The sequence below is a fragment of the Bufo bufo genome, chromosome 5 (genome assembly GCF_905171765.1).
Source record: "Bufo bufo chromosome 5, aBufBuf1.1, whole genome shotgun sequence".
Lineage (NCBI taxonomy): Eukaryota > Metazoa > Chordata > Amphibia > Anura > Bufonidae > Bufo > Bufo bufo.
The window spans coordinates 193,084,168-193,110,013 of record NC_053393.1 but is presented as its reverse complement, the minus strand read 5'-3'; the positions used below and the strand labels follow the sequence as shown (position 1 = coordinate 193,110,013).

The window sequence follows — 25,846 nt, the reverse complement described above, 5'->3', positions numbered from 1 at the left end:
CATGGTAACCGATCGGAGCCCCAGGCTTACACAGCTGGGGCTCCGATCGGAGGAGCAGGGGAGAGGGGATCCTGTGGCCACTGCCACCAATGATTAATACTGGGTGGGGGTGGGGGATGGGGCGCACTGCGCCACCAATGTTTTTACTATTGGCCGGGATTGGGATGGGGGTGGGGGGCGCACTGCGCCACCAATGATTAATACTGGGGGGCTTGGGGGGGCGCACTGCGCCACCAATGAAGATAAGTCTATCGATCATTCATATACAGGAGGCGGGAGCTGGCAGAATCACATAGCCGGCTCCCGACCTCTATCAGCGGTAGCTGCGATCCGCGGCACCTGAGGAGTTAACTACCGCGGACCGCAGCTATTGCTCATAGAGGTCGGGAGCCGGCTATGTGATTCTGCAGCCAGCTCCCGCCTCCTGTATATATGAATGAATGAAAGGCTTATCTTCATTGGTGGCGCAGCGGCCACAGCCCCTCCCCTCCTCTTATGTTCTATCCCCTCATTGGCGGCAGCGGCAGCAGCAGCACAGGGGGAGGAGACACTGCTTCCTTCTCCCCTGTGCTGCGGAGGGAACACAGAGAGCGCTGTCAGCAGCGCGTTCTGTGTTCCCCATACGTTATCGGTATATCGGCAAAATTGATGCCGATACCGATAACGTTCAAAATCCTCAATATCGGCCGATAATATCGGCCAAACCGATAATCGGTCGATCCCTATTAAATACCCAGAGACCCATAGCCATTGGCTGGGAAGGATTAGGAAGTGCACACACTGGCCCTTTAAGAGGCTAGAGGTGAGCATGTGCATGCCCTAAGAGGAAAGAGGCTGGAGTACTAGGCAGAAGCATGGAGGAAGCAGCATGGTGAGTACCGCGGCATCCGCGTCCACAGGAGATAGGGCAGCTGCAGCCATGTGCAGCTGTCCTAACACTGGGTAACAGTATAAATGACTGTTTTATATTGGCCTAGAAATTCAAATAATACAGCTATGGTCTGGCACTAGTGATGCCAATGATCAGAATATTGTTCTTTAAGAACCAGAATTTCTGAATATTATATTTAAGATTGTAATTCAATTACTGATTACTTAGGCTTAGCTTCCTGCTCTTCCTGCTATTAATGTATTATTACTTTACAATAGTGAAGACAATAGAACTTTTTTGTGGCCTTCTTTGGTATATATTTAGAGTTCAACCTCAATTTTCAATATAGATGCTAGGGATTTTATGGAAAAACTCTATAGTGTGATAATATACAGTATATAAATAATTGGTCCCTCAAGGTACAATGGCGTCAAGATACAATATTTCAAATTACAATGGTCTTTCCTAAACCATTGTATGCTCAAACTAGACTCAACTTACAATGTTCAGTCTTGTGGGGATTCGCTCTGGTAGTTAGGATCAGTGATGGCCAGTTCGCAGTGTTCGCCAACGAACACATGCGGGCTGCCATCTTAACTCACAAGTCCGGCGATGACAGGTAAGCCCTTACCTGTGCCTGCGCCGCGAGCCGGTATGAAACAAATGCGGTCACCGGGAGCAGGCAGTTCCGAGAACAGCCGCCGGGGGCCTTCATTGGGCTGTTCAAGGAACTGCCTGCTCCCGGTGACCGCATTTGTTTCAGACCGGCTCGCGGCGCAGGCACAGGTAAGGGCTTACCTGTACATCGCCGGACTTGTGAGTTAACATGGCAGCCCGCATGTGTTCGTTGGCGAACATTGCGAACTGGCCATCACGGGTTAGGATAAGCGGGCACAGTACAGAGGCAAAATACAAGTTCGTAATTCAAACTTCAGTGTTTATTCACACATGGTGCCAAAAACAAAACGTCACTTTTGCAGTGTTGGTGTTACTTCACACCCAATGGTAAGTTAATATAACAAAAAGTCACCTTGGTGGCAGTTCTGCCTCAGAAAGTCGAAACACAGGCTTTAGGCGGCCTGTTCCCCTGACACACAGGTCTCAGCTCTCCGGCCCAGCACATAGACATGGCTTCTGAGCCCAGCTGCCTATTTAAGGACAGCCAGGTGCTGCCAAAACCCAGACCGGCACTTAAAATCTGGTCCGGTATTTGACCTCACTTGGCTGTAAATCACCCCAGCACCACATGCTGGGAGGTAAATACCTGTTTTCCCAGACCAAACCTCTCACTGTCACACTCTCCAATACAACCAATGAACATGGCCATTTCTCAGGTAAATCACCTATATGTGTGTCTAGTAGCTCCTCTGTACAGTACTACATGTCCTGTACTGCCCTCTGTCTGTGTTGGGATGAGCTGCTGAGGACAGTTCCATCTTATTTTTCTGGTACACTGTCCTCATCATAAAAAGTGAATCACAGCCTTCGACATCTACTCCTGACTGTTATATGTAAGGACTTCCTTTATGTCTCTTATCTGCTTATTTTTCTTAAATGTTAATTTTCTCTTATCTTGTGATGACCTTTTGGAGCTTCGGAAACAATTACTGTTTTTTCATGGTGTTGTGTACTCAAGTTAAAATGGTTTCAATTTACAATGGTCCTCCCAAAACCAATTAATATTGTAAGAACTTGTTCACATCTCCGTTAAAGAGACCCGGCTGCCTGAACCAACGCAAGTACAGGCTGTTGGCCAGGCAAAAAAATGTTGCATGCAACTGTTGATAAGCGAATCTACTTTGGATGCTTCATCCGAAGTCGATTCACATAAAACTTTTTTTTAATACTGTACGAGTGGGTGCTTCGTACCATATTGGAATGTATTGGCTCCGATGAGCCGAAGTTATTACTTAGTGAAGTCTCGCGATATTTTGTGTACAGTGTCGGACTGGGGTGCCTAGGGCCCGCCAGTAAAATTTACTTAGGGGGCCCACCATACGGATACATTCAAATATTACCTTCTCACACAGCAGCAAGATGCTACCAGATGATTGAATATGGGACTCACTGCAGCAACTTTGAGAAGGTCCTGGGGAGAAGAGGACACTGGTAGCTTTCCTCTATACCTATAATAATAAACTGGGCAGTTTCTTTAATAATCTATCAAGTATTTTCTATGAACATAGGCTGGTGGAGGTGCTGTACATTGAATATATGTATGTAGTGCAGTAAGTCTACTGTGTTATGTGCCACTTGTGCAGGGGTGGGAGACTAAGGGCCGACCGGGGGTTTCACATCTACCCCTGTGGGCCAGTCCAAGCCTTTTCGTCTATTAACTTCGGAAATAAATTTCTACTGTAAAAAAGCTTTGTATCGAACTCTGGTTCGGTTCCAAAGTACCACTTGGCTGGCTGCCAGGCTGCTCTGCCGGATCTCCTACCAAAGATGTGAATGAGGCCTAACTCAAGGTATTACTCTTCAGCAATACATTTTCCTTGTGTTTTGCAGTTTACCGTGTGAGATCCTTCTGAAAATATTATCATATTTAGACCCAATATCTCTGATGGTAGTCGGTAGTCTCAATAAGAGGTTTTATGAGCTCTCCAAGGACAAGTAAGTATAATCTGTATCGCCCCAAGATTAAATAAATACAGTGACATTTTGAGAATATGTTTACTAATTCAGAAATTCTTACAATCTGGACTTGTTTCCAGCATTGAATTGAGAAATGAATTGTATTTTTGCAGAACTAACGAGAATCTGTCACCAATTTTGACTTGTCCTTTTTACCAAATGTTTGTGTTCTCCATGAAATGGCAATGCCGGAGCCTTTTCTTTTTTTATCATCTGCTCTTTTAAAAATGTATGAATAAATTGATCACTGGGTGTAGAGATGAGCGAAGCGAGCGTCGCTAAAAAATGTGTTATAATGCTGTACTGAGCTTCGTTTCTGTACAGTTTTAAAATGTATAGGCTCCGATGAGCCGAAGTAAGTTAGTCACGAAGTTGCGCGAGACTTCATTGAATAACTTTGGTAATTGATTATTACAGTGAAAAAACACTTCAAAACCTGGAACCGAATTCGACTTCGGTTCCGAGTGGAACCTTGAATCAAAGCCGAGTTTGGTTTCAAGGTTTTTCACTGTAATACTCAATTGCCAAAGTTATTCAACGAAGTCACGCACGACTTCGTCAATAACTTATTTCGGCTCATCGGAGCACATAAATTCTAATACTGTACAAAGACGAATTTTCATACAGTATTATAACAAATTTTTTAGCGAAGCGGCTTCGGATGTAGCATCCAAAGTCGCTTCACTCATCTCTAACTGGGTGTTACTAGCTGGAGGCGTGTCCACACAGTGTCTCACTGTCCAATCCGTGTGGGCAGTGTCAAACTCTGTAGAGACCCTTTTGACAAGTAGAATGGTAGCACCCAATTCTTTGACTACTGGTAAGTATGCTTAGAAGTGTTAGGAAACACTACTTTATGGTATATTTAATATATGTGACTTCCTATAAAACATGGTGCAGTGCTCCAGATGGCGACCAAAATGGTCACCGATGTGCCTTAAAATTTGCAGATTGGCGACAAGACTTTTTAGCCTTGTCGCCATTTGCAACAGGGCTGCCGCGCTGTAGGTGAATATTGCGGCGGGGCATGGGAGACAATAATTCTTTGCCCCGCCGTCGATCACCTACGCTACAGTCCTGAGGTCTATGCGGGGGGAAGAATATCCTCTGGACACAGGAAATGGTAGGAGAGAGAGTGGATAGGCCACGTGACAGGCCTGGGAGGGGCTTACTCCTGATGTGGCCCAATGGGGGAAGGAGAAATGGTAGTATGGTAGTGTGTAAATCCCATGCACCGGAGAGGTAACGATAGCACTGCGGAGGAGGGGAGGGACTGTGGCCACTGCACCACCAATGAATATAATTAATACTTTAATTTAAGTGTAGGCAGCAGGTGTCGGCAGCGGTATCACATACCCGGCACCCGCTCTCTATGACTGGGCTCTGCAATCCCTGGCAGTTAACCCTTCAGGTGCCGAACAAGAGAACAGTTAATAAAACCCCATAACTCTATACTCATAGCTGAACTGTATTTTAACTGGACTTTTCTTTTTTTCTTGTCAGTGTAATATGGCATAAGATTTATATTTCCCACTGGAAAGTTAAACAGCGCTGGCAATGTGACTCTATGAACCCCCTGGAGAAGAAATTAAGTGACACCACTATTTCAGATCCAGATCCTGGCTATTGGAAGAAGACCTATGTTAGGGAATTAGCAACGGCCAGAGAAAAGAAAATGACTCAGATTATGAAGACTTTGAAGCATCACAGATCCAATGACTTATCCGTTAATATGCAAAAGGCAGTAAAGTAAGTAGTTTCACCCATTATTTGTATTGAGAGTACTAGTAGTAATGTTTTGTCCAGCATAAATGCACAGCAGGGGCTAAGAAATTACTATAAGGGCTCAAGCACACAAACTTATTTTTGTCGGCATCCGATCCACATTTTTTGCGGGTTGGATGCGGACCCATTCACTTCAGTGGTGTTGCAAAAGATGCAGACAACACACCATGTGCTGTCTGCATCCGTATGTCAGTTCCGCGGCCCCGCAAAAATGTCCTATTCTTGTCTGCATTACGGACAAAGGATAGGACTGTTCTATTATGGACTGGATGTTCCATTTCACATAATGCAGAACGCAGGAAAAAATCTAAAGGTGACCCCATATTGTAGGTGTGTTCAAACCTGCAGAAAGCAGCGCCGACACAAGTAGGCATGGCTAGCAATACCAGAGTGTAGCACAAAATAGAACAAAATACCACTTTGTGGCACACTATATTGCTCCAGCACCAGCAGGACCGGTTACCACAGTACAGCACAATACACTTTCCCAACAGAGCGAAGTACCACAATGCGGCACAAAATACTACCCCAGCAGCACAAAATACCTCCCCAGATGCTGCCCAGTTGTGGTGGCCAGTGCCAGCTGTCACATTCTGATCTTCCACTTCTCCTCTTCCACTTGTCTCTAATTAAGATATGGAGAAGAGGACTGAGGAGGGGAGATGCAGGCCACAGTACTGAGTCAGCCCTACCTTCATGCTGCCTGGTCTTTCTGCACTACCAATCATACAGCAGAATACAACACTACAAACCTATACCATCCAGTGAAGTTTCCTCTGAAGTAGACGTTCTCTCTCCTCATCTTTTCCATTCGGCCCAAACATTTGCCACACGTGCATCTTAGATTCCTAACTTTTTCATCATCTTCCACAAGGGTTGTTTCGATACCAAAATTTTGATTCGGTTTCGATACCATAAAAAAGTATCGCAATACTTGATACCATTCGATACCACGCGAAAAAAATTAAACACCAAAAAAAGCTGCGTGCGTTCCGCATTTTATGGAACATCCGGCCCATAATCAAACAGTCCTATCCTATTTTTTGGGGGGACAAGGTGACAAAAAAAATTGCGTATCACTCAGTTTTGTTTTTTTTCTGTTACGGTGTGCACCGCATTTTTTTTAGATTTTAATAGTTTGGACTTTTCAGGCGTGGCGATATGTAATATGTTTATTTATTTATTTATTGTTTATATATTTTATATGTAAAATTGGGAAAGGGGGTGATTTATACTTAATATTTTGGGTTTTTATTTTAAACTTATTTTTTAAATTTTTTACTTTTTATCCCTTGTCCTCTTTTTTTACTCTTTAATCCCTTGTCCTATTAACCATAATAGAGCTCTATTAGGGTGAATAGGACTTCACACTCTCTCTGCTGCCCTGTGCATAGTACACACAGCAACAGGGAGCTTACTATGGCAGCCACGGCTTCAGTAGCGTCCTGGCTGTCATGGTAACCGTTCGGAGCCCCAGGATTACACTACACTGCGCAACCAATGAAGAGGGGACCCTGTGGCCAATGCCACCAATGATGCGGCACCTGAGGGGTTAACTGCCGCTGATCGCAGCTTCCTGTCATAGAGGCTGGGCACCGCCTCCTGTATTTGTATTAGATGTTAATTATCATTGGTGGCGCAGTGCGCCCTCCCCTCCTCTGCCCCTCTCTCTCCTCATTGGCAGTGCAGCACAGGGGGGGAAGGAGAGAGGGACTCCTTCTCCCCTGTGCTGCTGAGGGAACATGGCGCGCAGCCCAGTATCGAAAAAATGGAAATCCCGGTACCAAACTGATACTGGTATAAAAGTATCGATTGGGTATCGAAATTTCGATACCCGAGACAACCCTATCCTCCACATGTTGGTGCATCAGCAGTATCATCCAGCTCCCACCCCCAATGCTATGCCTTCTTTGTTTCCCAATGACCCCAAATGCTATACTGCAGACAAAAATAGTGCTTCCAGTTGTACTAATGGCTCCTATAGTGCCCCCAGTATAAAAAATTCCCCCTATAGTGCATCCAGCAATAATAATTCCCCCTCCGTGCCCCCAGTAAATAGTAATACTCCTATAGGGCCTGCATCCCAGCACGAGTGGTTGTGATCACATCTTTGTGCCTCCTGAGACCCATCCCTGACTTTCATGATAATGCCATTGGTTTGCGACTGCTTGTGCCATTATGCTGCCTCAGAAGAATACCCATAGTTGTTGGTTGGATGCATAAGTACCTGACACTCGCACTGGAACAATCGCGTCGATATGCTGGCAGCCGTGAGGATGGGGGATATGGAGATATGGCCAGTCTGCTCCGACTGTGATGGTCATGGAAGTTCGAGCCCCACTGATCACAAAGCAATGTCATATCCTAGAGATGTGGCACTATTTTCTTTGGTGGGAAAGCCAGAAAGACTGATTTTAATATTGGGATAAAAAAAATTCTAGGCGCATAGGCTGATTTGGTGTGCATCTGTCCACCATATTCTTCACTCTGCTCTTTTTACAGGATGTCTGGACTGACTTGGGCCCTTAAGTTTCTGGATGTCCACGGGAAGGAAATGGTGATTGAACAGACTGATGTGCATTTCAGGGATAGTTCGCTTATTGTGACTTGGAATAGTTATCTTTGGCCTGAGTTTTGTTCCCTCATCAAAATTCAGCTACATGGAATCACACCATTGCTAACAGACCAATATCTCAAGCCTATTAAAAATGGGTGTGTATTACATTTTTTTATGCAGTTTTTGAAACCAAAGCCATAGTTTTATACTTTAAAGTTCCTCAACTTTTTTTTCGTAGATTTTAAAAGCAAAATGTTAGGCCTCGTTCACATTTCCGTTTTTTACTGACTTGTGCTGTCCGCATTTTCAGCGGACAGCACAAGTACCCATTGATTTAAATGTGTCTGTTCACATTTCAGTATTTTATTACTGACCTGGGTCAGTAAATAAAATCACGGGGACGTGCACTACTTTATCTGTGATGCGGACCAAGCACACCCATTGAAGTCTACGGGTCCGTGAAAATCACTGACACACATCCGTGTTGTGTCCGTTTTTCACTAAAGACAAATTGGAGATTCTTTGGAAATTAATTTTCAGCTGAGCAACGTCATTGAATTATGGAAGACACACGGATGGTAAAAACGGACACACTGACCAACCACAGATCCTTCACGGATGAAACACGTTTGCTTTTTTTCACGGACGTGACCCTGACACGGAAATGTGAACGAGGCCTTAAAGTGGCAGCTTTCTTAATAATTAATAGTATTATAATACATATATGGTCTGTTACAGTATGTCAAGAGCTTCAGAGACAATACTGTACTTCTCCTTCAGTAGAAATGTTGGAGTAAAGATATATCTCCCGAACGTGTGCAACCCCTTAAAGGGAACCTGTCACCTGGATTTTGGGTATAGAGCTGAGTAGGGATCGACCGATTATCGGTTTTACCGATCTTATCGGCCGATATTGAGGATTTTGAACGTTATCGGTATCGGCATCTATTTTGCCGATATACTGATAACGTATTGGGAACACAGAACGCGCTGCTCTCAGCGCTCTCTGTGTTCCCTCAGCAGCACAGGGGAGAAGGAAGCAGTGTCTCCCTCCCCCTGTGATGCTGCTGCCGCTGCAGCCAGTGAGAGGAAGAAGACAAGAGGAGGGGAGGGGCTGTGGCCGCTGCGCCACCAATAAAGATAAGTCTTTCATTAATTCATATACAGGAGGCGGGAGCTGGCTGCAGAATCACATAGCCGGCTCCCGACCTCTATGAGCGGTAGCTGCGATCTGCGGTAGTTAACCCCTTAGGTGCCGCGGATCACAGCTACCGCTCATAGAAGTCGGGAGCCGGCTATGTGATTCTGCAGCCAGCTCCCGCCTCCTGTATATGAATGATTGAGAGACTTATCTTCATTGGTGGCGCAGTGCGCCCGCCCCAAGCCCCCCAGTATTAATCATTGGTGCGCAGTGCGCCCCCCCACCCAGTATTAATCATTAGTGGCAGTGGCCACAGGATCCCCTCCTCCTCCGATCGGAGCCCCAGCAGTGTAAGCCTGGGGCTCCGATCGGTTACCATGGCAGCCAGGACGCTATTGAAGCCCTGGCTGCCATGTTCAGCTCCCTGCTGCTGTGTGCACAGAGCAGCAGGGACAGTGTGAGATCCTATTCACCCTGATAGAGATCTATTGGGGTGAATAGGACAAGGGTTCTAGTCCCTAAGGGGGCTAAAAGTTAGTAAAAAATAAATAAAAAATATTAAGTATAAATGAAAAAGATTTACAAAAAAAAAAAATACACGTTAACAATAAACATATTAATTTTCAGCAGATTTGTGTAGGAAATTATTTTTTTCTCAAAAATGAAAATTCCCAGAATATCGGTATAAATTATCAGCTATCGGCCTGAAAGTTCACAAATTATCGGTATCGGCCCTAAAAAATCAATATCGGTCGATCCCTAGAGCTGAGGACATGGGCTGCTAGATCGCCGCTAACACATCCGCAATATCCATTCCCCATAGCTCTCTGTGCTTTTGTTGTGTCAAAAAAAGATTTTATATATATATATATATGTAAATGAGGCAAGTAAGAGCACCCAAGGAACTATTACTAACATTTCCGGAGCCCAGCCACGCCCACTGTGAAGGAGCCCAGCACCGCCCCACATACTCTGAATCTCCTCCTTGATCCCCGACGTTACAAAGCTAGAGCGCTGTAATCTAGCAATACGCGGGCTAGCGCATGCGCAGTGTCGGCATAGTGTTCCTTCCCTGTGCTGGCATCAGCCTCAGGGAACGAACAGCGCATGCGCTATCTCGCGCATTGCGAGATTACGGCGCTCTAGCTTTGTTACATCTGGGGGCAAGGAGGATATTCGGAGTATGCGGGGCGGTGCTGGGCTCCTTCACAGTGGGCATGGCTGGGATCAGAGTCAGAGAACGCTGGACTCCTCTCTGAAGCATGGAGGAGACAGGACTCATCTAAGGTTCATTTACATATCTATAAAATCTGGGGGTTTTTTCAGCGCCTCCACAACAGCACTCCAGGAGGGTGTCCCTGCCTCCCCAGGACAGGAAACAACGTAGAAGCTCAATCTTAAAAGGCCCCCTCCCCTTACCTGCTTCAGTTTGTTGTTTCCTGTCTTTGGGATCGCGTGGAAGCTGCTCCTGCTACGTCAGGGGTTTATGGACGCACGGCCTGGATAAGGGTGCCCCATTCGGGAGGGACGTGCAGAGGTCGGGGGTTGGCAGGTTCCTGTCCCCGTTCCTTCGGCATAAGTCCTTCAGTGAAGGCAGCCCCGGGCTTCCGTTCCCTGGCTCATTGCGGGAACGAGGGATCGCGCGCGTGCACACAGGCCGGAAGTTAAGTTGCCAGTTCTCTACGTCACTTCCGGTGGTGGGTGACGTCAGAGAAGTGGCGGATATAGGGCCGGGAGCGCGTAGTTCGGCGTCCAGCATCGCTAACCGGTGACATGTCGGCTCCCGTGGAAGCTCCCGTAAGCCTGTGGATCCTGCCGCCCAGAGCCCGGTAAGCCTCCTTCCTGTTTAACCGACCCTGCTAAAAGGGGGGGGGGAGCACATTATTATTTCCCTCACTGGTGCGGTGCTGGTGTTTAATAGTGTAGTCGCTATTTCAGAGCCCTAAAAATTTTAAATATTACCTTACAGGGCATGGACACCAGCACCAGAAGATCTGAGAGTTCATTATCCAAGAAAAAATGTGCAATATGTAAAAAATCCCTGCCCTCCAAATCAAAGAAGACACTAAGTACGGACAAAATAGTTTCGGAGGAATCACCCTCTTTCCTTGAATCAATCCGAGACATGATTAAGGAAGAGGTTAAATCGGCAATTAACAATGAAAATAGAGGAGAGTAAGGAGCCTCAGTCCATTCAGGACAGAATGTTCCAGGGGCTGGGAGAAAAGAAAAGAAAGGTCTTTCCTGTACATAGTAACATTAAGATGTTTATTAAAATGGAGTGGAAGGATCCAGAGAAGAAGAATTTAATTCCTGCCTCCTTTAAAAGGAAATATCCATTTACTGAGGAGGATTCAGTACTGTGGGACAAGACGCCTAAGATTGACGCGCCTGTCGCCAGGATATCTAAGAAAACTTCTCTTCCCTTTTGAAGACATGGGCCTCCCATGGATAAAAAGTGCGAGGGTCTGTTAAAACGTGCATGGGAGACAAACACAGCCATGCTTAGGCCCAGCATAGCCGCTACATGCACTTCAAGATCCCTGTCAGTCTGGCTAACACAGTTTGAAGAACACCTGGCGGCAGGGACTCCAAGGGAAGAGATCCTGGCCTCAATACCTATCTTAAAACAGGCCTGTAATTTCCTGTCGGATGCATCCGCAGACCTGTGAAACTCTCTTCTAGATCTCAGCCCTCTCCAATTCTACAAGAAGAGCTATATGGCTTAGATCTTGGTCCGGTGATGCCAGTTCAAAGAGTCGGCTATGCTCTATTCCGTGTGAGGGAGATAAGCTGTTCGGGTCAGTCTTTGAGGACATTTTAGAAAAAGCATCAGACAAAAAGAAGGGATTTCCTTCAGAATCAAAGTTTTACCAGCAGCGTCGGTCCTTTCGGAATCAAAGGAGAAATAGACCAAAAGAGAAAGGACAGTACTGGAAAATGGCAATCCTCCAGAGGAAGAGGGAGGGGGTTTCTATTCAACCCCGAATCCACTTCTAAACCCGGCCAATGACGCCAGGCCTCAAGTAGGTGGCAGGTTAAAGATGTTCTCCACGGCCTGGGAAAAGATTTCTTCCGCCCCTTGGGTTATAAACACCATATGCATGGGGTACAAACTAGAGTTCGATATGCCTCCTCCGGAATGTTTCACCATCAACAAGCCATTAAGAAGATCAGAAAAACAGCAAGCCTTAGAGATGGAAATATTATCTCTCCTAAAAAAAAGGCGTAATTTTCCCAGTTCCGCAAGATCAGGAAAGGCGGGGATTTTAGTCTCCCATAGTCCTTATTCAAAAACCAAACAAGTCCTTCAGACTAATAATCAATTTAAAAAAGCTAAACAAATACATGACCTACAAAAGATTTAAAATGGAATCGATCAGATCCACAGTGAATCTCCTATCTCGCAACTGTTACATGGTAACTATAGACCTCTCGGACGCATATTATCATGTTCCCATACACAGAGCATACCAAAGATATCTCAGAATGGCAATACTCCTAGGAGGTCAGGAGTACCACTTTCAGTTTCAAGCACTTCCCTTCGGGCTGTCATCAGCCCCAAGAATATTTTCCAAAATTATGGCCGAGGTGACGGGATATCTACATCTTCAGGATATAATAGTGGTCTGATATTTAGACGACCTTTTAATAGCAGGTTCATCTCTTCAGGACCTCCAGGGCCATATGAAGACGGTGCAGGAAAAGCTGACCGAGTTAGGCTGGCTAATAAATACCCAGAAATCCGACCTGGTTCCCAGTTCCAGTTCTTAGGAATCCTGCTAGATTCACACAACCTTATGTCCTTTTTACCTCCAGAAAAACAAATGATTATAAGTCAAAAGATCTCCCAATTCTGCAAAGCCAGAAGAGTGGCCATAAGGGACATCATGAGACTGTTGGGACATCTAACATCCACTATCCCCACAGTGCGATGGGCCCAGCATCATACAAGGACATTACAAAAATTTCTCCTGGAATCCTGGGATGGAGATCAGAGTTCCTTAAACAAGAGAATGGAAGTTCCAGTAAGTGTAAAGATGTCTCTCTTCTGGTGGAAGATAAAGAAAAATCTCCAAAGAGGAGTTTTCTGGCGATCGGCAGATCAGATCATCATAACATCAGATGCCAGCAGCCGAGGATGGGGAGGCCATACAGAAATCAGGTAGTCCAGGGCACCTGGAGCCCAGAAATGTCCGCAGCCTCTTCAAACATAAGAGAGCTGTCGGCAGTGCTGGAAGTTCTTATGTGTCTTCTTCCGTATGTAAGATCCCATTACATAAAGATACTGTCCGACAACGCTACCACAGTAGCCTACTTAAACCGACAAGGGAGTACAAGAAGCAAAGAATTACAACAACTGTCATGGAAGATCTTCAGTTGGGCAGAGAAGAATATAAAGTCCCTGGTAGCGGTCCATCTGAAAGGCGAGGAAAACAGAGTAGCGGATTTTCTCAGCAGAGAGGATCTAAGAGTGGGAGAATGGTCATTAGGTCCCAACATGTTCAGACAAATATCTCTCAGAATGGGGGTTACCAAAAGTGGATCTCTTTGCAAATCAAAAGAACAAAAAATGTGAGTTATTCGGTTCCCTCTCCAGCAGGGATCACCCACTAATGGTGGATGCTCTGTCTTGTCCATGGCCGAAAGATCTCCTGTATGCCTTTCCCCCTTACAGTATAATTCCGAAGGTGTTAGTAAAGGTAATAGAAGAAGAGGCACAATTAATACTGATTGCTCCATTTTGGCCAAAAAGGTCCTGGTTTCCCCTCCTCTACATTCTATCGGCAGGTCAATTCTGGTCTCTCCCATCGTATCCGGGACTACTACGCCAGGGTCCAGTGCTCCATCCAGATGTAGCAAGACTTCATTTAACAGCCTGGAAAGTGAACGGGTCCACTTACAACAAAGAGGCCTATTGGAGTCTGTAATATCCACTCTACTTTGTAGTAAGAAGGACTCTACCTCACGGATCTACGGAAGAACATGGAAGACATTTCTGGAGTTTGCAGGAGACAGACTGTACTACAGTCAAGAAGAATATTCCACTCATATTGGACTTTTTGCAGACAGGCCTTGACAAGGGTCTCAGACCTAATACCATTAAGGTGCAAGTCTCAGCATTGAGTAGCTTTCTTGAAGTAAAACTAGCAGATTTACCATTGATAAAGCGATTCATAATAGGAGCATTCAGAAAATGCCCATTTATTCATTCTACCATTCCTCCTTGGGACCTGAATTTAGTATTACAGGTTTTAAAGGAAGCACCCTTTGAGCCTTTGCAGGAGATCCCACTTAAACTCCTGACTCTAAAGACCACCTTTTTACTGGCAATAACATCTGCCAGAAGAGTAGGCGAGATCCAGGCCTTTTCCTGCAAATAACCCTATCTCACAGTGTTAGAGGACCGTATCATCCTTAGACACACCCCGATGTTCCTACCCAAGGTGGCCTCAAAATTCCATCGCCAACAGGAGGTGTCGCTTCCATCCTTTTTGTGAAAATCCAGCTTCTGACTTAGAAAGAAAATACCATAATTTAGATGTCAGAAGATGTCTGTTAACTTACCTGGAAGTCTCAGGAGTATTCAGAAGATCGGACCATCTCCTCCTTCAGTATCAAAGCCAGCATAAGGGATCGGCGGCAAGCAAGAGTACCATATCCAGATGGATCCGAAACACCATCAAGTTCTGTTACCTGCAGAGAAGCTTGACCCCTCCTAAAGGGATCAAAGCACACTCTACCAGAGCCATGTCGGTCTCATGGGCAGAGAATGCCTCTGCCTCAGTAGAGCAAATATGCAGAGCAGCTACGTGGAAGAACCCAAATACTTTCTTTAAACATTATAAATTAGATGTACTCCAAAATCATGATTTATTGTATGGCAGAAAAGTCTTATCTGCAGTAGTCCCACCCTAGAGTTTGTTTCTCTATTAATCCTCATGGAGTGCCGTTGTGGAGGCGCCGGGGAAAAGAGACGATTACTCTTACCGGTAATTGGATTTTCCAATAGCCTCCACAACGGCACTGGATTCCCTACCCAAGTTGTGTTAATTATTGTGGGATATGTTATGTTATATTATTATCATTATATCAATACAGTTCTTGAACTAACTAACCGAGTCCTATATCATTAACTGAAGCAGGTAAGGGGTGGGGGCCTTTTAAGATTGTTTCCTGTCCTGGGGAGGGGGGGACACCCTTTTAAGATTGTTTCCTGTCCTGGGGAGGGGGGGACACCCTAAAAAAAGAACTAGAACTACACAAATGATTTTTACACAACAGTTATAAATTTAATCAGCAGGACCATCCCCATCAGACAGTATGCTTAGCCTAGGGTTGACCCTGCTCTTTAAAGGAAATCTGTCAGATCCCTTTTGCTACCCTCTCTGACAGCAGTAAAGAGGCAGACGTGCTGATTTCATTAGTTAATGTGAAGTACGTTTTTTATCCCCCCCCCCCCCCCCCGTTTCAGATGCTGAGCGACAAGTGTCTTCCTTTAAAGAGTATATGTAACACCAGCGGTCCTTGCTTGCTGGTGTGGCAACTGGGGGGCTGCCCTGTTGATTGATCGGGCCCCAATGATCTGTGCTTGCTTGTGTCCATCTACATCTTCCTAGTGGGCATCGATGCAGAGGCCAACTTCTTCAGACCTGTGCAGCCTGTCTTTCTGCTCCCTCGGCTTTGGGCATGCATGTGCTCTCTTGCTGGCTCTTAAGGGCCGGCATGCGCACCCTAATCTTTCCCAGCCTATGGCTGACTTCCTGTGGGAATATAAGGCACCTTTCCCTGTAGGAATGGGCCTGAACAATAGATTTGTCTAGGTTGCTAGCTTTCCTGTGAAGGTACGCTATAGTTCTGATGTTTGCCTATGTCTGACCTCTGCCTGTTTACCGGGTTTGGCCCTTTGGTGCCGGCCTCGGCTTTTGGAATTATTTTTGGATTGTATCTACGCTGGCCACACTGACCCGCTGCCTGATCTCTTGGTGCTACGAACTAGTAGTCATTGAGCAGAGACTACTCAAAGAGCAAGTGGCCTGGTGGTTCCCCTGCAGTGGATGAAAAGGGGAAGACCATGGAGGGAAGGGGGGGGGGGCAATTAGATAATGCCCATAGGGGGTAGCCCTAAGACAAATGTGTTCAGTGACCCAACGGAGCCACATCCAATTTTATGAAAGTATGCATATCAGTGGACCTTGTTGGTCATGCGCGTCACAGTTTAATATGTAAGTGCTCAGAAATGACTTCACATTAACTCATAAAATCAGCTTGTCTATCATTACCCTATACAGCCCTTCAGGGACGTGACCATTTTGCTTTAAATGCTTCAGCTTGTTACATCTGTAATTACGCACTTTGGTATTATTTAGGCTGAAATTATATTTGTAACATAAGGTTTTTGTGTATGTTGTTTTATCAAGGCTTCAAAGGCTCTCCCTCATTGCGGAATATGATTTGACGAACAAGAAGGATTTTGGAAGATTCGTTGGCCAGGACATGCACATTAAACTTTTCCATATTCATCCAGGGCTAATTCTTGGGTTATGGAGGGTAAGCTTTCATTCTGACGAAAGGGACATCTTGGTTTCATACATCAGATGTTAGGACAGTGTACTGTATATTTCACACTATACATAAATGCCTCATGAAAACAACCAATTTACTATTTTTATTATCAGTGTAAATCGGTAGCTCTTAAGGTTTGTATTGTGGTGTAAATGTCTTGATTTAGATTGAACTAGATGGGCTGTTTTCAACCTTACTGTTACTTGTATGGAATTTATATTCGAAAATAATCATACACCACTGGTTGGGAAGTGGCACTTGTGTCACATTATTTTCCCATTATCCACTTATCTTTAAATGGGTTTTCTGGTTCTTGTTTTTTTTCCCTATTGACGTGACTTAAATATGAGAAAGACGCTTGTCAATCCCCAGTCCAGAGCTCTGGTTGTATAGACTGCCTATAGCCAAAGCTTCTTCTTGTGACATCACATCAAAACTATTGATTGCTGAAAGCGATGTCTCGAGCACAAGCTTTATTATTTTATATGACTTGGGGCAGAATTAAGAATAACCATAAATCGATCTTTTATTTTTAGGTTGTTTCAGAAAAAACATTGTTTTTTAGAGAGTATTTCCACCTAAATTTAAAAAATCTGCTATTAAATAATCTAAAAATGTAAAATTGGACCTATCTGACACCAGACTGTGGAATGGTCTACCTCAGGACATGGTCACAGGAGGAACAGTGGACACTTTTAAAAAGGACTTAGGGCCAGATTTATCATTAGCTCAAGTCAAAATAACGGAGTGAAAAAGTTGCGAATTTTTGCGCAATCGCTAAAACTGCGCAAAAATTTGCGCCTTTTATTGGCTCTGCGCTATGCTCGGTTTTCTGAAAGTGGGCGTGTTTTCTTATGTAAATTAATCTCTAGACAGATTTACTATTGCGACAATTTAAAAAGTCGCCAAAAATTGCGCAATTTCACTCCAGTGAGGACCATGCTTATCTTATGCGACTTTTTAATAGAACATGCAACTTTTTCGTAAAGACGTGCGACTTTTGTAAAGCCGCTTACTGAAGGATAAACTGCTACCGTCAAACCACATTTATCACAGTAATTAAAGGACCATTAATAAATCTGACTTAGCCAAAAGTGACTTTGGACATATGTAAAGGTGGAGTAAGATGTAAGTGTAATGATAAATCTGGCCCTTAGTGCTTATGTAAATGTCTAGAAATCCGAGTCTCACTGCCCTTTCCTAAAATTCATCCCCACCTATCCCTTGGTTGAACTTGTCTTTTTTCAACCTTTCTAACTACCGTACATAACTACAGTATGTCACCAATTTTTAGGGTGTAATCAGAATTAGTTTACAATATATTTCCTAGTGGACATTTTATGTATTTTGTGCCTCTTTGTACCATTATTTAGCAACTCTCACTTTGCAGTGAGTGAGTCTAAAACCCGGAGCCGCAGTGAGGGCTCTGACCAGTTTTGATACACCGTGGCTCAGGGTGAGGGTCACTCACATGAGTGGTGTATAATTTCCACTGTTACCTTTACTGCAAACCAGCAGCTGGATCTCAATATTGTTAATGCATGTAGTAATAAAAAAATGTAGTATAGAGACTGAGTTAGGGCTTGTTCACACGAACGTGTGCTGCCCGTTGCCGTATTGCGTACCGGATTTGCGGATCCGCAATACACGGGCACCGCTCCATGTGCATTCCGCATCACAGATGCAGACCCATTCACTTCAATGGGTCCGCAAATCCGGAGATGCAGAACGGAAGCACAGAACGGAACACTATGAAAGCACTACGGAGTGCTTTCTAGGGTTCCGCTCCATGCCTCCGCACCGCAAAAACATAGAACATGCTCTATCTTTTTGTGGAACGGAGGGATTGTGGACCCATTCAAGTAAATGGGTCCACGATCCCCATGTGGCTGGGCCACGGTCGGTGCCCGTGCATTGCGGACCGCAATTCGCGGTCCGCAGCACGGGCTTCAAACGGTCGTGTGAACAAGCCCTTATTCAATTAGATGTATGTGTGTAGCGCTACCTGTCTTGTTCTTTCCTTATTTCTTTGTCCAGGTGGACGCACATGCTCAGTTCCACCCTTCCACCAGGCCATGTCTGCTGTTTTACATTTACATTCAGAGAGCTGCAGCAGAAAGGAACCCACCCGAGCTGTGATAGGGAGAGAGCTGCAGCAGAAAGGAACCCACCCGAGCTGTGATAGGGAGAGAGCTGCAGCAGAAAGGAACCCACCCGAGCTGTGATAGGGAGAGAGCTGCAGCAGAAACGAACCCACCCGAGCTGTCATAGGGAGAGAGCTGTAGCAGAAAGGAACCCACCCGAGCTGTGATAGGGAGAGAGCTGCAGCAGAAAGGAACCCACCCGAGCTGTGATAGGGAGAGAGCTGCAGCAGAAAGGAACCCACCCGAGCTGTGATAGGGAGAGAGCTGCAGCAGAAACGAACCCACCCGAGCTGTGATAGGGAGAGAGCTGTAGCAGAAAGGAACCCACCCGAGCTGTGATAGGGAGAGAGCTGCAGCAGAAAGGAACCCACCCGAGCTGTGATAGGGAGAGAGCTGCAGCAGAAAGGAACCCACCCGAGCTGTGATAGGGAGAGAGCTGCAGCAGAAAGGAACCCACCCGAGCTGTGATAGGGAGAGAGCTGCAGCAGAAAGGAACCCACCCGAGCTGTGATAGGGAGAGAGCTGCAGCAGAAAAACCACGCTCCCTGATTTGTCAGTATAAAATAAATCTAGCAGAGCAATGAATGGGGGAAGCTCTGGATCCATGCGAGGACATAGTTGGTTTTAGCTTTCCTAGAAAGGGACTGTCCTGTACGATATCATGTCTGATTTTCTTTTTTACAATAATCGTGGGACAAACTATTTTCCTGTTGTCACATTTTAGAAAAGTCCAGAAATAGCATTTGTGATGGGCACACTACATTTTCATCAATTGTTGGAGAAGAGCTTTTGGGGATCTGCAGACAGGTAATATATATTTCCAGATTTTATACCACACAGTTGTTAAAGTAAAGTTAAACTTTGTCCTACAGGACCTGCTTGCTGGATATTGATAGCACAGCATTAAGGGGTGGTCTTTAGTGGACCACCCTTGTCTATATGCCCTATAGGTCCCATATAAGCCTGAGTAGATAGTCATCAAGAAAAGTTGCTCTTGATTTGCCAAACAGAATTACATGGTCGCAGTGCAGAAATCTGTTTTCATCTGCTGCGTGCCCTTGTAATATAAGCGGTAGAGCTGTGTTTGTTAGGTGTGTATAGCAGTGCTGTGTGTATATATGTCAGCTGTGTAGCAGAACTGTGTCATGGAGTGTTTGCAGCTGTGCTGTGTGCATGTCAGCTGTGTAGCAGAGCTGTGTTTCTCAGGTGTGTTTGCAGCAGTGCTGTGTGGGTAAGTTACTGATCTTGACCCCTTCACTTCATTATACCACTAGGGAAGGTTTAATAAGTAGAAAATATCGTTTTTTTAATCTTCTGCTGTCTAAACCTGGGGTGCGTCTTATAGTCTGAAAAATGCAGTATATCTGTGGGCCGATAGAGAGGGATTTCACACCTAATTGTTTATATTGTAGAGGACACTGTGGCCCGCACAGGGGTGGGAGTGGAGGGAGAGCCATGCCACGCCACCCATTCACCAGGGTTGCTAAGAGTGCTTCTGCTACACTCACTGTCAGCGCCCACATTGAAGTGTGATGTGGGGGCTCACAATCACAAGGGGGTCCATGTTTGGTGTCTCCTATGCCAAGAGGTTCCTGGTGCTCAAGCATAGGGAGAGGGGGTGGATTCCACCAGTGTCTAGGAAAGTAGGCTGGTGGAGCACCAGGTAAGGCCTCTTTCACACAACCGTTTTTTTTTTCCGTTTACGTGCCGTTTTTTGTGTTCCGTATACGGAACCATTCATTTCAATAGTTCCACAAAAAAAACGGAATGTACTCTGTATGCATTCCATTTCCTTATTTCCGTTCCGTTGATAGATAGAATATGTCCTATTATTGCCCGCAAATCACGTTCTGTGGCTCCATTCAAGTCAATGGGTCCGCAAAAAAAACTGAACACATACAGAAATGCATCTGTATGTCTTCCGTAATCGTTCCGTTTTTGCGGAACCATCTATTGAAAATTTTATGCCCAGCCCAAATTTTTCTATGTAATTACTGTATATGCCATACGGAAAAACAAACAGAAACGGAACCAAAATAAATGGAACAACGGATCCGTGAAAAACGGACCACAAAACACTGAAAAAGCCTTACGGTCATGTGAAAGAGGCCTAAAGGGAACACCACGTTGGTTTTTCTTGGGTATTTCATGTAGTTGAAACTGATGCCCTTGTATTACAACCCAGTGTCGGACCTGTAATCATGCCATATTGGCTGTCACCCTCTGAATAGAGATAACGTCTCCTCTGAATAAACTTTTATAAACTTGACAGAGGACAGCTCAAAGACATATATATTTATGTGTTTTTTTATTTTTTTCTCAGGGGCTGAAGTGTTTTGCCTTCTAAATGATATTGGATAGCTGAGTAGTTTGCCGAGCATGGTGCTTTTTCTGAAGGGATAGCAAAGATTGTTCCAGCGTTTCTCAAATATTTAACAGAGAAGCTCTGTGGAAAATCCCAATACCCAATCTTAATTAGTGGCATATAATCTCCTTTATAACCCTAATTAGCACATTTCTAGTCTTTTTGGTAAAAACAAATATAGTAAATCACAAATGAACTGTGAAAGGAGTAATCCTAGTAATATGTATTGGCACATCGCTTGGTAATTAATAATTCAGTTCTAATAACTAAAGAAGATAAAAGGCGCCTGAGGCTGTGTAAAATCAGGCTCATATATGATTAACCCCTTAGTAACACTCCCCGTATATGTACGGCACATGTGCACAGGCACTCTCTGGAGGGGGCTCTTTCGCAGAGTATGCCAGCTGTGCTATACAGATAACAACTGTCGGAAACAGCCAGAATTGGAGATAAGAACATTGAAATATTCTACTTTTACTGCAAAATAAAGCAGTCACTGGAAAAAAAATAAGATAGTTATGGAAGGGGGAAATGATAATGGTGAAAAAACAAAACTGCTTCAGGGGGTTAAAGTGCGCCAATTACATAATGTGGTCAGTGTCGTTTCTAGTTGGCATCTTCATTTTCTAGAAATTGGGGTTCCCTCTTCATACATCTACAAAGGGCCTAGGGCTGTGCGAATCATAATTTTGTCACACTTTTGTAAGACTGTGAACCGGGGAGGGGCCCCCAGGATACAGCGAACTCACAGACGAGGAAAGCAAAAACACACACCTTTGTGCAAAACAGAAACTTTACTAAAACAGTAATATAGACATAACAATATGAAGGTGCACCAAAGATCTTATACCCCAGGCTCACAGTCACTGTTTCTGTCCGGTTGGACAGACCTATTGCGATGGCGTGCACTTCAGAGCCTGCAAGTCGATGCTGTGCCGCAAAAGAGAACAAACCTAGCCGATGGCATACACAGCAGGGCCTGCAAGTCAATACTGTGCCACAGAACAATTCTGTAAAGCCTGCCAAGAATACAAGTCCTAACTAACTAACTATTTGCAGGCCTAAACGTAGTCTCTGATGCTTCAGGCGCCACTAGTATAAGGTGATGAGTAAACGGATTTACTGACCTGCGTCCGTTCTGTTTCAGAGGATGTCTTTTAACCGAGATGATCACCAGGCCCCCAGTCCTCATTGTCACGGAACCATGAACCAGACGTACAACAAGAGATAAATGAAAATAAGAAGGCTTTATTGAAAATAAAGCTGTAAAGCAAAAGTCCAAACGGATGGTGAAACCGAGCAGAGTCTTTGCGAAGCCAGAGGTCAGGAACCAGAAGGGTAGTCAGACGAAGCCAGGATCAGGAACCAGCAGGGTAGTCAGACGAAGCCAGGATCAGGAACCAGCAGGGTAGTCAGACGAAGCCAGGATCAGGAACCAGCAGGGTAGTCAGACGAAGCCAGGATCAGGAACCAGAAGCAGCAGCAGTCTTAGAAGCATGTGAACACAAGAGGACCAAGCAAGGAACTGAAGCCACAGACCTCCTATATATATGAGCTAGGCATCCAGCTCCTCCCAGGGGAAGGAGGAGCCGCAGGGTGGAAGGCTACAAGAAACCCAGGACCCAAGATGGCCGCCAGCACATGTCAAACGAAGGAGAGCAGCAAGCAGGTAAGACCATGACAGTACCTCCCCCTCAAGGGCCCCTCCTCCGCGGAGCACAAAACGGTTTCTGAGGGAAGCGTGCGTGGAAGGCTCGGAGCAAGGCAGGAGCATGGACATCTGCGGAGGGAACCCAGGAACGCTCCTCTGGACCATAACCACGCCAATGGACCAAAAACTGCAACCGACCGCGGACCAGGCGTGAGTCCAGGATATTGCTCACCTCATATTCCTCACGATTGCCCACTTGGACCGGACGAGGCCGAGGAACCGAGGAAGTGAAACGATTACACACCAGTGGCTTCAACAGGGAGACATGAAACACGTTGGAGATCCGCATGCCAGGAGGAAGCGCAAGGGCATAGGCTACCGGGTTTACCCTGCGAAGCACTCGGAAGGGACCAACAAAGCGAGGCGCCAGCTTGGGAGTGGGCACTCGAAGGTTGAGGTTGCGGGTGGACAACCATACACGGTCTCCGACCTGGTAGGAAGGAGCAGGCGCTCGTCTGCGATCAGCCTGGAATCTCTGGCGCTGCGCAGAGACCTCAAGGGACTTCTGGATCTGTACCCAAGAAGCACGTAGGACGGAAAGGTGATCCTCCACAGCCGGAATATCCTGGCGAGAGAATACCTCCGGTAACACGGCAGGTTGGAACCCATAATTGGCCATGAAGGGAGACGTCCCAGAGGAAGAGTTCACCGCCGTGTTCCTGGCAAACTCAGCCCAAGGCAGGAGGTCAACCCAATTGTCTTGGTGATCGGAGACATAGCAACGAAGGAATTGCTCCAAGGCCTGATTGGACCGTTCTGCGGCCCCATTGGACTGAGGGTGGTAGGCCGAGGAGAAGGAGAGATGAATCCCCAACTGGGAGCAAAAGGCGCGCCAGAACCTGGACACAAACTGACTCCCCCGATCCGACACAATCTCCTTAGGCAAACCGTGCAACCGGAAGACCTCCCTGGCAAAAATCGTGGCCAACTCTTGTGCAGAGGGTAACTTCTTGAGAGGAACACAGTGGCACATTTTGGAAAACCGATCCACAATCATGAGAATGACCGTATGGCCTCGGGATGCAGGGAGGTCCACAATGAAATCCATCCCCAGGTGTGACCATGGGCGCTCCCCGGTGGCTATGGGTTGCAGAAGGCCCAACGGAAGGTGCCGAGGGGACTTACTCTGGGCACAAACGGAGCATGCCGCTACATATGCGGCGATGTCGGAACGTAGGGAAGGCCACCAGAACAGACGTGAAACAGCCCAGGACAGCTGATTCTTTCCAGGATGCCCCGCGGTCTTGGAGTTATGGTAGGTTCGCAACAACCGAGTGCGCAACTCCTCAGGCACAAAACATCTGCCGTTAGGTCTCCCAGAGGGAGCACCAGATTGAGCCGCCAAAATCTGCTCACCCAGGGGAGAGGTCAGGCTGGTGCGAATGGCGGCCAGGATCTGATTCGGAGGTATGACCGAAGTCGGAATCGACTCCTCCCTGGACAGCTCGGAGTACTGCCGTGATAAGGCATCCGCCCTGATGTTCTTGGAACCGGGTAGGTAGGAGACCACGTAATTAAAACGTGACAAGAACAGAGCCCATCTGGCCTGACGTGGTGTCAATCTCTTGGCCTCAGAAAGGTAGGTCAGATTCTTGTGGTCCGTCAGGATGAGAACCGGAACCACCGAACCCTCGAGCAAGTGCCTCCATTCTTTAAGGGCCTGCACGATGGCCAATAACTCCCTGTCACCAATCTGATAGTTGCACTCCGCGGAAGACAGTTTCCGGGAGTAAAACCCACAAGGAAGCAGAGGACCCTCTGGTGTTCTACGCTGAGACAGAAGGGCGCCTACTCCCGTCTCAGACGCGTCCACCTCGAGGACAAAGGGCAACCCAGGGTTGGGATGCGACAGAATCGGAGCCGACACAAAGGCGGACTTTAGGGCCTCAAAAGCTCGGATGGCCTCGAGCGGCCAGACCTGGGAATTACTGCCCTTCCTGGTCAGATCCGTGAGAGGCTTGGCCAGCATGGAAAAGTCCCTGATGAACTTCCGATAATAATTGGCGAAGCCCAAAAAGCGCTGCAGGGAACGAAGACCACTGGGCTGGGGCCACTGTAAGACAGCCGAAACCTTCTCAGGATCCATGGAGAACCCCTCAGCGGAAATGATGTAACCTAAGAAGGTTACCTGGGATCGGTGAAATTCGCATTTCTCAAGCTTACCGAACAGCTTGTTCTCTCGTAACCGTTGCAACACTCGTCTGACATCCAGAATGTGGGCCTCCATGGATTCAGAATATACCAAGATGTCATCCAAATAGACTACCACACACTGCTGCAACAGGTCACGGAAAACATCGTTGATGAATTCCTGAAAGACTGCGGGCGCATTGCACAACCCAAAGGGCATAACCAAGGATTCGTAATGACCGGTCCTGGTGTTAAACGCGGTCTTCCACTCATCGCCCGCCTTGATCCTTACCAGGTTATATGCCGCCCTCAGGTCGAGTTTGGTAAAGACCGTGGCCCCTTTAAGGCGATCGAACAGCTCGGAAATCAAGGGTATCGGGTAAGCGTTCTTGATCGTGATGCGATTGAGACCCCTGTAATCGATGCAAGGCCTCAACTCACCTCCCTTCTTTTTCACAAAGAAAAATCCAGCCCCTGCCGGGGACGAAGATTTGCGAATGTGTCCGCGTGAAAGCGCCTCCCTCACGTACTCCTCCATGGCCTCATTCTCCGCTACCGACAGTGGATAGACTTTGCCACGAGGAGGAACGGCACCAGATTGTAACTCTATGGCACAATCGTATGGGCGGTGCGGAGGTAGGGCAACCGCGCGCACCTTATCGAATACATCCCGGTACTCCTCGTATTCAGGAGGCAACAGAGAGTCCGAGGAAGTACACAGCAACTTGACAGACCCATGGATGCAACTAGCCCCACACTGCGGTGACCACGAGAGGATCTCGACCGATCTCCAATCGAAAGTCGGATTATGCTTCTGGAGCCAGGGGTACCCCAAGACCACCGAGTAGTGTGGAGACGAAATAACCTGGAGGCAGACCGACTCTCTGTGAACGGCACCAATGGCTATCCCCACTGGAAGGGTCTCATGAGTCACGTGTGGCG

At 46.3% G+C, this 25,846-nt stretch overlaps 1 protein-coding gene across 2 annotated transcripts in view; it reads left to right on the top strand.

The window, feature by feature from the left end:
* The window catches only part of FBXO15 (F-box protein 15), a 176,376-nt gene that overhangs the window by 99,367 nt on the left and 51,163 nt on the right, over positions 1-25,846 (top strand). For both annotated transcript variants that reach the window (XM_040432625.1, XM_040432624.1), the window contains exons 4-8: positions 3,380-3,484; positions 5,009-5,254; positions 7,793-8,002; positions 16,410-16,539; positions 19,423-19,505. In XM_040432625.1, coding sequence (XP_040288559.1) covers positions 3,380-3,484; positions 5,009-5,254; positions 7,793-8,002; positions 16,410-16,539; positions 19,423-19,505 — 774 coding nt within the window. The remainder of the gene's footprint in view (positions 1-3,379; positions 3,485-5,008; positions 5,255-7,792; positions 8,003-16,409; positions 16,540-19,422; positions 19,506-25,846) is intronic.